Genomic DNA, 13,463 nt, shown 5'->3' on the forward strand with positions numbered 1-13,463 from the left:
TCCCCGTCCCTGTGGCCTCCCCGACGCTCCCAGAGCCCAAGACTGCACTGTGTTCTCCGTGCAGCGGAGGGGAGAGTCCTCACCTCTTCTGAACCTGGGTTTTCTTTTTCCAAGGGTGACTCTTGCCTGGGCCCCTGCCCCAGCCCTGCCGAGCCCCTCGCTCTCTGTCCGGAGAGGCCAGGGTATAGGGCGCAGGCTTTCCGGACACATTTCCACAGGTCGATTAGGAGCGATTGGATGCTCTCTGGCCCGGTAGCGGAGGATAAGAGGATCGCCGCTACTCCCCGGGCTGCGCTGGTCGGGTGCATCTGTGGCTCCCGCAGCGGCTCCCGCAGCGGCGCCGAGTGGGCGCAGTATGCAGCTCTCCGCCGGCTCCCAAGTTCTAGACTCTTCGGGGACGCAGGACCGGGGACGCTTCTTGCCTCCGGAGGAGACCTGGGGAATCCTGAGAACTGAGCACTCCCTCGTAGGTGCCCCCTTCCTGCTCCTGCTAGTTCCGCCAATGCCCTTGGTGCTTATTGACCCCCCAGCTCGGAACTCCTACATCTCAGCCTCCTTTTGTCAGCTCCGTGCAAAATCGGGAGCTTTCTCCCTCCACCTGCTGTCTCTTGGACCCCACTGCCTGACTCCCTCTGGGACGATCATGGTTGGCGACACAAGCTGGGAAGTCCAAAATCGGGTGTTGACTCAATTAGAAATGGAGAAGTGTTGACAGGCAATGCTAAGGCCAAAGAGTTCAGGGTTGTGCCAACCCTCACACAAATAAAGGGGAAAGGACCATTCCTGACTTAACAAGACCCCCGGAAGCCACAGGCGCTGGGTGGAAGATGAGGCTAGGCCGCCCCGGTGGAAAAGGATGTGGGCTTTCTGGCCTGATGGAAAGGAACTGTCTTTTAGGCCTAGAGTGGAAGCTGTGGTGTGTGACCTCCCATAGGCCAGGCCACCAGGACAAGCCTGGGGTCTGAGAATGAAGGATCTCTGTTCCTGGGAGCAGCAGCCCACAATTACTTTCTGACTGGTGTCCTGTGCCACCTATCAGAAATGAGTTCCAGTGGGTGGACGTGTCCGCAGACAGACAGAATCTAGAATGTGCCCTTTTTACATCACTAAAATCACACTACTGTCCCAATGGAGTGGGTGGCAGTTAAGTATTATAAAAATTTCCCTGAAATCTGGTTTGGGGTGTCCTCTGGAAATGAGACACTCAGGAGTCTGTTCAACCCCAAATAGCTCTCCCGGACAAGCACCAGGCACCACGCTGAACACTCACCACAGCACAGCCATGACGGGAGCTGGGTTACTGGCACCACTCTCTCCGTGCCCTGTCAGGAGAGGGGCCGTAGAGGCAGCTATACACTAATGACCTTGCTATGACCAACTTTTACCCACTGGTATGTTAGCGGTAATGTTGGTGCAAGTAGTAATAAAACTAAAAGCAAAACTAGTACTAGTACTAATAGTAGCACTAATAAACACTCATCAATTTGTTACGACTACCCCATCATTCTCAAAACCGGAGGCATAGGGGCTTCAAGGGGAGCCAGGAGAGTGGAAGGTCCCAGGTCCCGCTGGGGTTAGGATGTGTGTGTGTGTGTGTGTGTGTGTGTGTGTGTGTGTGTGTGTGTAGGGGGGGGGGATGGGTTGCGGAGGAGGCCGAGGGGGGAGGAGGACAAGAGGAGGGGGTAGAGTTTCAGGCCTGGGAGGGGGGCGCCGGATGCAGTGACGGGAACCAATGAGCTGCCAACTCGCGCGTCTCCGGCGTGACTGCCGAGATTGACGTGGAGGACACGTCAAATTGATCTCCGCACGCTGCAGCCTCCCGGTCAGACGAATTTCTCCCAATCGGATGAAGTTCACTCTAGGCCTGGGGTCGCGGGCGTGGAGAGTGTCCTGGGAGCGCCCGGCGGCGGGGGAGGGCGGCTGCGCGCTCGGCGGCGGCGCACCGCGAGTTTCCAGCCCGCGGCCCGGCCGCCGCGGCTCTCGGCTCGCGCGCGCCCTCCCTCTATGCCTCTCCCGCGGCGGCGGCGCCCGAGCTCTCCCGGACTGCGCCGGGCCCAGCCCCGGCCGCCTCGGCGCCAGGCAGCTGGCCGGCCCGCACGCTATGGGTAAGGGGCGGGCGGCAAGCGGGTCGCGGGTGAGCCGAAGAGGCGGGTTGGGTCCCGGCGCCTCCCTTTCCTCCCTCCTGGTCCCGGGTCCCGGACCCGGCGCGTCCTCCGCACGCCCCCAGCCATCCGGGGTTGGGGAGGGGGGAGGTCGGCGCGCCGCCCCAGGGGATGTCGGAGGGGATGTACCACTTGACGCGTCAAGAGCGAGCCCGGGCACGCAGGGCTGAAGCGCGCGGCGCCCCCTCCGCGGCCCCTTCGCGGGCGCCCTCTCCCACGCGCGGACCCGGGCCGTTTGCTCGCCCTGCGAGACGCCGAGGACCCGCCCGCCGAGCGCCTCCGGGGCGCGCCGGTGCGGCCGCCCTGCTCGGCTAACCCGCCGGTGTTCTCTCTCCCGCCTGCTTGCTCTCGTCCGGCGCGTCCGCAGAGCAGACGTACGGCGAGGTGAACCAGCTGGGCGGCGTGTTCGTCAACGGCCGCCCCCTGCCCAACGCCATCCGCTTGCGCATAGTGGAGCTGGCGCAGCTGGGCATCCGACCCTGTGACATCAGCCGGCAGCTTCGCGTATCCCACGGCTGCGTGAGCAAGATCCTGGCGCGCTACAACGAGACGGGCTCCATCCTGCCCGGAGCCATCGGAGGCAGCAAACCCCGCGTCACGACCCCCAACGTGGTCAAGCACATCCGGGACTACAAGCAGGGCGACCCTGGCATTTTTGCCTGGGAGATCCGCGACCGGCTGCTGGCCGACGGCGTCTGCGACAAGTACAACGTGCCCTCCGTGAGCTCCATCAGCCGAATCCTGCGCAATAAGATTGGCAGCCTGGCGCAGCCCGGGCCCTACGAGGCGAGCAAGCAGCCGCCGCCGCAGCCCGCGCTGCCCTACAACCACATCTACCAGTACCCCTATCCCAGCCCTGTGTCGCCCACGGGCGCCAAGATGGGCAGCCACCACGGGGTCCCGGGCACAGCAGGCCACGTCAGCATACCCCGTTCGTGGCCCTCGGCGCACTCGGTCAGCAACATCCTGGGCATTCGGACGTTTATGGAGCAAACAGGTCAGTCTGGGTGGCCCTCTGTAGCGTTCCTGGAAGGGGCAGAAATGGAGATTGGAGGTGGGGGGGGGGGCGTGGACATGCGGGTAGAGGGTCACATCTTCCTCGGACCAGTTTTGGCTCAAGGGAGGGTTCAGGCCTGGCCAGGGAGACTGAGGGTCTTGGGCCTTCTGTGGGAGTCCTCTGACATCTTGAACATTTTATGACAAATATGGAAAATATTTCCCAAATGGAAGAGCAATCGCTGACCACAAAATCGGAGGCCTGAAATTGTGCTTTTTCATTCTTGCAAAAAGTATGCAAAACCCTATCACCAGATCTAAGCCAAACAAACCACAGAGTCAATCCTGCGACCTTTTCTTATGATCCTGATCCTCTGGGTTCCCTCAGCATTCCCCAGAGGGTTCTGTTCCTTCCAGGCCCAAAGAGTCTTTTGAGTAAAAGGGAAACGGGAGCTGTCTGGCAGGTCCTAACGAGCGGCCTACATCTCCAGCAGGCCCAGCAGCCCTGCAGCTCCTGGACCAGGGATCTCCCAGCCATCCTGGGGGGGGGGGGGGGGAGTTGCAAGGATTTGCCCTTTGCCTTGCAGTTATAACCTGTCAGTTCCTCTTTCTTCACAGGGCTGGGAGGCAGGGGAGGGAGTGGGAGGGAGGTTTGGGGTAGCCTTGATTTAAGGCTCAGAAGGAACTTACGTGGTTGGGATGGAGTCCCCAGTCTCTTCACAGTGTCCCCTGCTCCCAACAACCAGCCAGGGAATTGCAGGATCTTAGATGAGCAGACTCAGGATGGGGGTAAGAAGCAAAACTCACCTTATCTCAAGAGAGAGGAGGGCCGGCTGGAAGGAAACTGAATGCTTAGCTCCAGTGGCAGTAAGGTGCGCCTCCAAGGCAGATGCCGGGTACAGCTTTGTTTCTCTGGGTGATTCAAGCCAGAGCTGTGGCTAGTGCTGGGCCAGAGCTTCCCAAGGTGCAATCAGTTGACTGGGAGGCGACCTCATCAGGTCTGCACTCAAATCTGGAGTCTTCTCTTGGTTACCCATGCACACACACGCTCCAGGAGCAGATCTGTGCCTGGGACACACAGGGGTCTCTGGGTTGTTGCCTCTTTTGGGAGATCTGGGCTGTATCCAGAGGCAGTTCTGCATGGCCTTCCATACGCTTGTTGAGACTGAGAAACCCATGTAATTCCCATGAGCCTGCTGTGGATTTGAACTTGGACTTTCGGGGGCACAGTCTCCAGACAGGTTAAAGTCCGCTGGGCTGAGTGCGCCTAGCCCTGGCCCCACAGGTCACCTGCCACCAGAGTCTTGCTGTTTCGCGGGAAGCGGGTCTGAGGTTGGGAGGAGCGGGGAACTTTCTTCCCTCTGCCCCGCTGGGAGTGAAAGTGAAACCCGGTACCCGCCACCCCTCTGCCTCCCGTCGCTCGCAGAGCCTTTGAGCACCTCAGGAGCGCCCGAGGACCCTCGGCGGCCGCGCGGGTACCAGGGAGTGTTTGTAGGCTGGCGTGGAAAACGTGTGGGCCGGGGGACCGCGCGCGTGCCCAGCGCAGATTGGGGCGCCCCGCTAATTCACCCCGTGTCCCCGCAGGGGCCCTGGCTGGGAGCGAAGGGGCCTCCTACTCCCCCAAGATGGAAGACTGGGCTGCGGTGAACCGCTCGGCCTTCCCGGCCGCGCCCGCCGTGAACGGGCTCGAGAAGCCGGCCTTGGAGGCCGATATTAAATACACTCAGGTAAGTGACCGCGAGGCAGGGGAGGGCCGTGTCCAACGGGCGCAGGGCGGTCGGTTGGCGGTGCGGGGAGAGAAAGAGAAGAGAAGACCCCCGGGGCAGGGACCCCAGCCCGCCAGGGTCAGCGCCACATACTTATTTCTCCCTTTTTCTCAAGCACACTAGCTGGGGGGGGGGGGGGGGCTGCCCAGGGAATTCCTTGCTTTTTGCCAAGATAGTTTCTAAGAGAAAAAAAGAAGCTGGAACCCAGAACCCAGAAGGGAGAGGACTCCCCTCGTCTGAATCCGGGTGGGTGAACACCACGAGCCCCCTCGCCTTTTACTATTGTCTCTAACAATCTGCTTGGAAATCACTTTGCCAGAGTCCTGACTGGGAGAGTCAGAGGCCAGGCCGCGAGTGGGGGACAATTGAGCGGACGCAGGGGGAAACGAGGATTCCCTAGCTCAGTGATTGCGCGCGCCCGAGAGGATGGCGGGACTGCCTGCTGCTGATGGTCTGTCCCTCTCCGTCCCTCCAGTCCGCCTCCGGCCTCCCTGCGGTGGGCGGCTTCCTGCCGGCCTGCGCCTACCCGGCCTCCAACCAGCACGGCGTCTACAGCGCACCGGCCGCCGGCTACCTCGCCCCGGGCCCGCCGTGGCCGCCCGCGCAGCCGCCCCCGCTCGCGCCCCCTGGGGCTGGCGTCACCGTGCACGGCGGGGAGCTGGCCGCAGCGATGACCTTCAAGCATCCCAGCCGGGAAGGTGAGGGGCCTGGGTGCGGAGGGCGTCGGTGGATGGCCCTAGGGCGAGGAGGGGTGCAAGGAAGGAGGGTAAGCACGGGACAAGGTGGCAGAGAGAGAGACAGAGAGGGGAGAGCTGGAGGGCTGGAGTGGGTCCCGGGCATAAATCCTTCCTAAGCCTTTAGCTTCTTGAAGCAGATTGATTTATAACAGGTGTATGCCCTGTCCTTAGAAAGGCAGGCAGAGCTTGAGAGAGGCGGTAGGACTGTCCCTCCTGACTTGTACTGAGAGAGAAGGAAGAGGGTCGGTTTGGCAAACAGAGCTCCAGGTTTGAACCTGGTTTTGTGTCGTTGACCGAGTCATTGCTCCTTTCTGGGTCTCAGTTTCTCCATCTGCAGAAGGGTTCAGAAGCATCATCCAGGCTCACCTTTCTTCAGCTTGCGGAGCTTTGCCTTCTATGGTGGACTACACCTGATTCTTCTGGGTACCTTTCTCTCTTCTCCTTTGTTCCTCTCCTCTCCTCTCCTCTCCTCTCCTCTCCTCTCCTCTCCTCTCCTCTCCTCTCCTCTCCTCTGTTCCTCTCCTTCTCTCCTTCCTTCCTTCCTTCCTTCCTTCCTTCCTTCCTTCCTTCCTTCCTTCCTGTCCCTGGTCTTTGATTCATTTGCTTAACCATATGCTTTGGGAATGGAAAGAGCATTTCAACCATGTATCCCCAATCTAGACCTTTGAACTCTGTGTGATTGGGGGTCCTTCTTTCTGTGGGAAATGGAGCAGGAAGTTCTCCTTCCTCTTCTCCTTCCCTGATAAGTCCAGTAACAGACTTTAGGTACTTACTTCATTGATGGTCAACAGTGTGAGGGGCGTCTTCCTACATTGCCCTCAGGGTTCTATTTTTCCCCTATAACTTGGGAAAGGCTCACCTGCTTTTGAATCTCATTTTCCTCATTGGCGAACAAGGGCTGGATTTACTAATTTCAAACCTTCCTGCATGTAGGTTCTTTTCACCAGAAATGGGCAACTTCCACAACTCTATAGAAGAGGAAAAGTCACCTTGGGGCAGGGGTGGGGTCCCAGCCCCAGCAGTGAAGGAGACAGCACCAACCTGGAGGGCAGTATGGGGAAGAAGGATGTTTTAGATTTACAAAAGGATTTTTACCACCTGATCTTCCTCACATCTGCCAAGATGGATGTTAGTCAGGGGACAGGCGGGGGCTTCCATCTTTGTGACATTCAGGCAAAAAACTTTATTTCCATGTAGTTTCAGTGAGCTGCAATAGCATGATCAGGGAGAGAGAAACCCTTAAGATGCCATCAGTAAATAACAGTCAAGTGGAGGGAATTTTTTTTTCTCTTCATTTTTTCTAGAGCATAAACATCTTGGGGCATAAATTTAAAAAACTGAGAATTAGAACTCCTTAAAGCTTTACATTTCAGGACAGATTGTGGTGTCTCATGGTGAGTGCTTTTGCTCAGGGCCTTGAATCTGCCTGATTCCTTAAAAGAAGTTATGTGCTGAATTAGGACTAGAAATGGAATTTTCTCCATTACACAAGTCATTTAACTAAGCAGGTCATTTGAATTAGAAAAGTATATCCACAAATTGCAATGATTTCCACCCCCCTCTGGTGTGTGTGTGGGGTTGCAGAAAGCTCTTTATCTCCAGAATAGTGCGGTTGCTTGCTAACCCAGCCACTTCATCTGGAGACATGACTCTACATTAGAAACAAAATATGACGTGTAGGTAACAATCCGAAGGGAAAACACACAGTTCAGAATTCTAAACTAACTCTAGTGAATTGAGGGGGTGAGAATCTGTTCATGGTTGATTTTCTTTAGAAGATACTTTCTTTCTGAAATACAGGGCCATTTAATGGCTGTGACATTCAGGTTTTACCTGTATACTTGCTTCCTGTTATGAAACGTCCCACCCATTTTCAAGATCCACAGCAATAATTAGCTACCTTAGTTATAAAAAATTAATGCTCGTTTCCTGACTCTTACAGTTCTTGAAAGATCTAGATAAAAGATCATCGAATAAATCAGGTCCATTACTAAAAATGATTTCTCAAGCTGGCATACAAGTGTTAGTGTTTGGACAGGAACATAAAAATCATGAGAATTACATGCCTATTTGGGTCATGGAGTATTACCCTTCTCACTGGCAGAAAAGTGGACTTTAAAGACTCTCCCCTGCCCCTCCCCCAGCCCTCCCCACCCACTGGTCTTTGAAAAATTACAAAGTAATAAGAATCACTGCCTTTAATATTTTTCTAATCTTTTCTTAAATTGTCTAACCCTAACTAATCCCATTTACTATCATTAATTGCTGTTCAGTTTTTAAGAATAGTAGGAATAACATTTACTGAATTTTTTCAGTAACAAAAATTTTCTAATGAAGGCAATTTAATATTATGAATGCTCAGTAACAAAGCAAATACTTTTGATCATCTGGTGCATACATGCACAACACACATATGCTATTATATCTACCTGTCTATCTGCACATCCATCTATTTCAGTGCATCCTCCAAACTAGGTGCAAATGAACATTAACTTACCCTGAGGAAAGCCGAATCAAATGTCAAATTTTGCATTGCTGCTCATTGTTTTTATCTTGGTAAAGAGGAGCAAGGCTGGGCTCCCTACCTAACTTGTAGATGAGAATATATGATTTATGTTTTCCATCTGTGAAAGGAAACTTTGATTCTTGGGGCCTGAGAGAAAAGGAAAGCTCCACCTCATCTACTTTTGGAAGGTACCTGATATTCTTGGAATCTCAGTATCCATCGGATTTCTGATTTCTTGTAGCCAGCACAGGACTGTCTCCACACCCCTCTTTCCCACCTCTGGACAGGTGACAGGCCTCACTAGAGGTTCCCGAAAGACAACTGGTATTTACAATCACACTGTGTTTTCAGAAACCATCAAAACCTCATGGTTCTAAAATCCTTCCCAGAGGGGCTTTGGAAAAACTATGGATTCGAGTATCATTCGAATATCAAATCTAGAAGATATTGCATATTCCTCAAAGAAAATATGCTTATATTTGTTAAACTGAACTTGAAGCTTCAGTCCACTCATCTCTGCTTGCGATTAGTTCTTGAAGGATTGATCCTGAAAGCAGACTTTGCCAGAGAGCATTAGGGTGCAGGTGTTGGCCTGAGATATCCAACCACCTCTTGGTTTCATTTGACCTGGCCTGGAGTCCCCTACCTAGACCCCACCTCCATCTGCCCCAACCTTGGTCCCAGTGACCCTGCAACCGCAGTCTCAATATTTTGAAAACCCTCCCTTGTCTCCCCTCCCACCCCCTAAGATGAAATGAGCTAGCAGGGGGCTTAATGTGGGCTCAAGCCTCTGAAGCCCCCACGACATAGCCACTCATGCTTCCCCGGGGCCCTGCGGGTGGGAAAGGAGGGGAGGAGAGGTCCTATGGTGAGAGTCTGCCGTGGACAGAGCTAAGAACATAGCAGCAGGAGTCTCCCCTGTCGAGTGGGGTGGAATCTGTCTCTTGGCCCCTGCAGTGTTTATATTATACTAGTTCATTTTCTCCGTGGCATCTAAGGCAAGCGGCCCATAGCTGAGAAACCTTCTCCTGTGATGTTTTCTAAACAGGTCCTCACCTTGAAGTGAGTACAGGGTGGAAAGCAAGGGTCAGAAGACTTTGTTGGTTGAGCCGCCACAACTGTGTTTAGGAAAGAGAGCTGAGAGGTGGGGTAGAGCAGAGTGGTGGTCACTTGGCCCTGGAAAGGTCTTTAGAACCCCCTGAAAACCCCTATGAAACCGTGTGTGTGTGTGTGTGTGTGTGTGTGTGTGTGTGAGAGAGAGAGAGGTTTCCAATCAGGGGTATCCCCCGTGGCTCCCCGCAGCCACCGCAAGTTGCACCTGGCCTGGGCAGCTGCAAGGCAAGAAAATCCAGAGTTACTCCTGATCCCAAAGTGAAGCGCTTCGAGCACCCCCTTTAAAGAAGGAGTTGCAGGGGAAAAGAAGAAAGCTGAAATGGGCACCTTTAGGTATAAACAACTTGAACTTCCTGCAGGAGGAGCTGAGCGGCCCGGGGCTGGGAAAGGAGAAACAGGTTGCGCCTTCGTGGCGTCACTTTGCTGGTTTCCAGAGGCAAATCTTGGGCCCCTTTCCCAAACCCTAACTCATAGAGCAACGCGCAGAATGCCGTCTGGTCTGTCACTTAATCTGGAGGCGACAGGCCCCGGGGCGTGCTGTGCCCGCAGGGCGGACGCAGCTGGACTGTCGGGCCGCCGCGGGCAGTCCACCAGGGGCGGCCTCGGAGACCCGCCTCCAGCTCGGTTACCCCTGCGCACCGCGAGCGTCCCGAGCCGAGCCGCGGGGGACGGTGGACCCGACGGGCTGGCAGCTCCCTGGGCCCGCGCGCGGCTGGAGACTGGGCGGCGGTGCGAGGAGGGGCGCGGGGGTCTCCCTGCCTCCTTCCCTGCAGTCTTGGTCTGAGAAGCCTCCCCGCCCGGGGGCGCCCGGTCGTAGGGCAGGCGGCGCCTCTCGCTGCCTTTGCTGAGGCGGTGCGGGGCAGACCAGCGCGCTGCGGCTGCGGCTGCGGCTGCGGCTGCGGCTGCGGCTGCGGTCGGTCCGGGGCCTTGGCAAAAGCGCCAGCGCTGTGCTCGCGAGTGGCTCCCTCGAGGGATCCGGACGGGCGGGCGCTAGCGGGCGCGTGGGCCCTGGGCCAGCGGCCCCGGCTTCTTTCTTGAACCCCCGGAGCGTCCGCCCCAGGTGCTCGCGCTGTCACCCCGTTTGCGGACGTCCGGGCCTCCGGGTCTCTCGCCCTGCGCCGCGCCAGCCAGTGGCCCGACACCCTTGTGCTTCCTCCCGCAGTGGCCGATCGGAAGCCGTCCAGCCCCGGCGGCAAGGCCCCGGATGGCCTCAGCAGCTTACACGGACTGCCCATCCCGGCCTCGAGCTCCTAGGGGCAGCGCTTCCCCGAGCGCCAGCCCGGGACCGGCCGACGGAGCGGCGCGCGCGGGACCCAGGACAGCCGCGGAGGTGCCCGGAGCCAGCCCGCTGGGCCAGCGCGTCGGCCCCAGGCCACCCGCCCACCGGCCCACCCGCCCACCGGCCCGGCGGCCGCACTTCCCTTACGGGCCAGGGTTTTTAGGCTTTTCTGACCTTTGGCTTTAGACTGTTTCACCCTCGTCCGGATCCTTGCTCCGACGTGGCCTCCCGCGCCCCGCCAGCCGCAAGTGCCTTCCTACCTCTCCCAGGGTTGTTCGGCACCTTCCCTTCTTCTTCCCTTGCTCTCTCTCCCTAGCGTCCTTCCTGTCTTTGCGTCCTCCTTCCCTCCTAACCTGCTTTCCTTTCCTTCTTCATGTTCCCCTGCCTTCCTTTTGTCCTCTGAATTTTTCTCCCGTCTTCGTTGCTTCCCTTTCTCCTCCCCCATCTGCGCCTCCGTGCTCCCTTTCCTGTGGTCCTAACCTCCCTTCTCTCTTGAGGGTCTTTTACAGCCCGGAAATCGGTTTCTCTTCGTTCCTACTGCTTCCCTGACCTACAGTAGGTCTTCCAGGAGAGCTCCAGACTGGGCTCCTCCACCCTTAGTCCATGGCAGCTGAGACTCTGGTGTCGGCCTCTTGGAGCCCCCGAGCCCTAAGGGAGGGATCTGGGACCTAGGGCATGGACAAAGAGACCACGGCCTTTATTTTATATTTTCATGTTAATGAACCCAAGCAAAGCCGGATGAACTGTCCTCTCCCCCCACCCCATCACATTGTCTGATAATCTGTACGTTCTCAGCACCTAGTGGCTGAGGTTCTCTTTGCTTCCTTTGAGATGATATCACCCCAAAGAAGATTAGGGTAGGAGTAGAGGGCATTGGGGTCATTGGTATTTCTCTACTTAGAAAACTGTATGTCCTGGAGGTGCCCCTTCTCACCCCTCCACACTTAACAGGAGGGAACCTGACACAATGGAAATGCATCAGCACTGTTTTCAGTTTTCAGGGGTCAGCACATTTGTTCAGTTAAACCACACATTGCTTCTGGGTACAAACGTGCAATCTGGCTTCTGGTTTGCAAGGGGATGAGGGTCAAAAAAAACCAGAGAGTGTCTTCTAGAGCTGGACACAAGAGCTGTTCACTGCTTCCAGGTTCAGGCGCACTAGTGGCGGGACCCTGGACATAAAACTTGTGATTTTTGTAGTCATAAAAATGTCACCGGTGAGAGTGTCTCACCTGTTAAATGTGGCTACCTTTGAATAAAGGAAAGCATCTGGAGAACGTGTTGTAAGGGTGAGCAAGTCTGTGTCCAGCCTGCAGGGCTGTGTAGGTCCGCCTCACCTACTCTAGTCCCTGACTTGCCAGCACAAACGCTGTTCAGATGACATTCCTGCATCAGTTTATTCACTAGCACTCACTGCCCTGGCGCTGGGCAGGAGGTGGAGGAGAAGATGAAGGAGGAACACTTTCAGGGCTCTGCCCCGGGAAACTCCAAGGGCAGCCTGGAAGAACCAGGGCAGAGAAGCACTGTGCAGAAATCATGCTAACAGAAAGCTGATTCTTACAAGAACGAAAGACAGTGAGCAACAATGAGGACCTTTCCAGAACATTTCTAATGTTCTGAAAGCGAAAGAAAATTATCCCAGGCTACCAAACCATGTAGGGATTTCTAACTACACAGAGGTCTCTGGCTAGTTGTTTTTTTTTTTTTTTTTCCTTTCCATGTTTGGCTTTTTCAAGACATTTTTGAATTGAAAGTTTTGCTTGTAGTGGAGCTGCCTGTTTGGACTAATGGAGGCAACCAGTGAGGAAATATTTTTTTATTATAACTCATTGCAATCATACCCACTGAAGTTATGAACTACAAAACGAGATCTGTTTTTTTTTTTTTCATGTAGAAACTTTGGTTTCCAAGTTTTCAAAGGATCTTGCCTTTAAAAAAAAAAGTTCCATTTTATAGCTAGGAATATTGGGGACCAACTATTGGTTTCTTTTCTCTGGGCCGTACAGCTAACTACAAATTGCAGGGCTTAGGCACAAAGACTAGATGACAGTGTCTCATCAGAGAACCAGGATGGGGGCTTGAACTCTGAGCCTGGGGTACTCAGCCTTCTGTGCCAGCATTTCCCGCAGAGAAGCTGGTCTAAATGGTAATAGGAATAAGATATGAAAAGGAAGCATGTTTTCCAGTCACTAGTCCTTTCTGCCGATCTTGTATTTACATGAGCTTTACATGCTTCTGATTTTCATGAGTCCATGCTTGCTACCTCCTGGAGGAGGACAGGCTTGCCTGGGCCAGGAAGAAGGCATCCCCCCTGCCTCCTGAAGAAATGAGAAGACTCTACGTGTTTAGCTGAAGTCTCCAAGTTGCCGTCATCCCCATTTCCCTGACATTTCCCACTTATGTGTTTGTGCTCCCCAGAGGTCAGGGTAAAAAAAGCTGGGAAAAGCGACCTGGGAAGGATGGAAGACACCTAGTGTTGTAAATGCCACCTGGAAAGGGCGGCTCTTGCCAAATCTGTCCCTAGTGGTTCCCCATATCCGATATGGGCCTTTCAGAGTTCCTTGGCCCTGGTGAGCCAGGGTGAGCTTTCATGGGGCATGGACAGCTCCAGGCACAGTGCCTGCCAGCAAGCTTTGACATTGCTGTGTGGGATATGCAGGGACATTCCTTCTCTATTGAGGCTTTGGGCCATGGGAAGTCCCTGTGAGTTTGAGTTAAATCTTTTCTTCACTGTACTGTGACCTCTGAGCCTCTGTGGTCTTGTCAATGAAATACACCATCCCGTGTAGTGACACCCATAGTGACCTGGTCTAGAGGAAGACTGACATGGTGTTGCTTCATCCCCCTGGAGATGATTTTACTATTAAAAAAGGATAGGAGAGTCATTTTTAAGAGTTGATGGAG

General features: G+C 55.1%; 1 protein-coding gene across 1 annotated transcript; it reads left to right on the forward strand.

Moving 5' to 3' along the window:
* The first annotated feature begins 1,846 nt into the window (after positions 1–1,846).
* Positions 1,847–10,654, forward strand: PAX1 (paired box 1). The gene is made up of 5 exons (XM_072735205.1): positions 1,847–2,105; positions 2,530–3,159; positions 4,743–4,885; positions 5,400–5,622; positions 10,443–10,654. The coding sequence occupies exons 1-5, from the start codon at positions 1,847–1,849 to the stop codon at positions 10,532–10,534; spliced, it is 1,347 nt and encodes a 448-aa protein (XP_072591306.1). The 3' UTR covers positions 10,535–10,654.
* The last annotated feature ends 2,809 nt before the right edge of the window (positions 10,655–13,463 follow it).

Source organism: Vulpes vulpes, chromosome 14 (genome assembly GCF_048418805.1).
Source record: "Vulpes vulpes isolate BD-2025 chromosome 14, VulVul3, whole genome shotgun sequence".
Taxonomy (NCBI): domain Eukaryota; kingdom Metazoa; phylum Chordata; class Mammalia; order Carnivora; family Canidae; genus Vulpes; species Vulpes vulpes.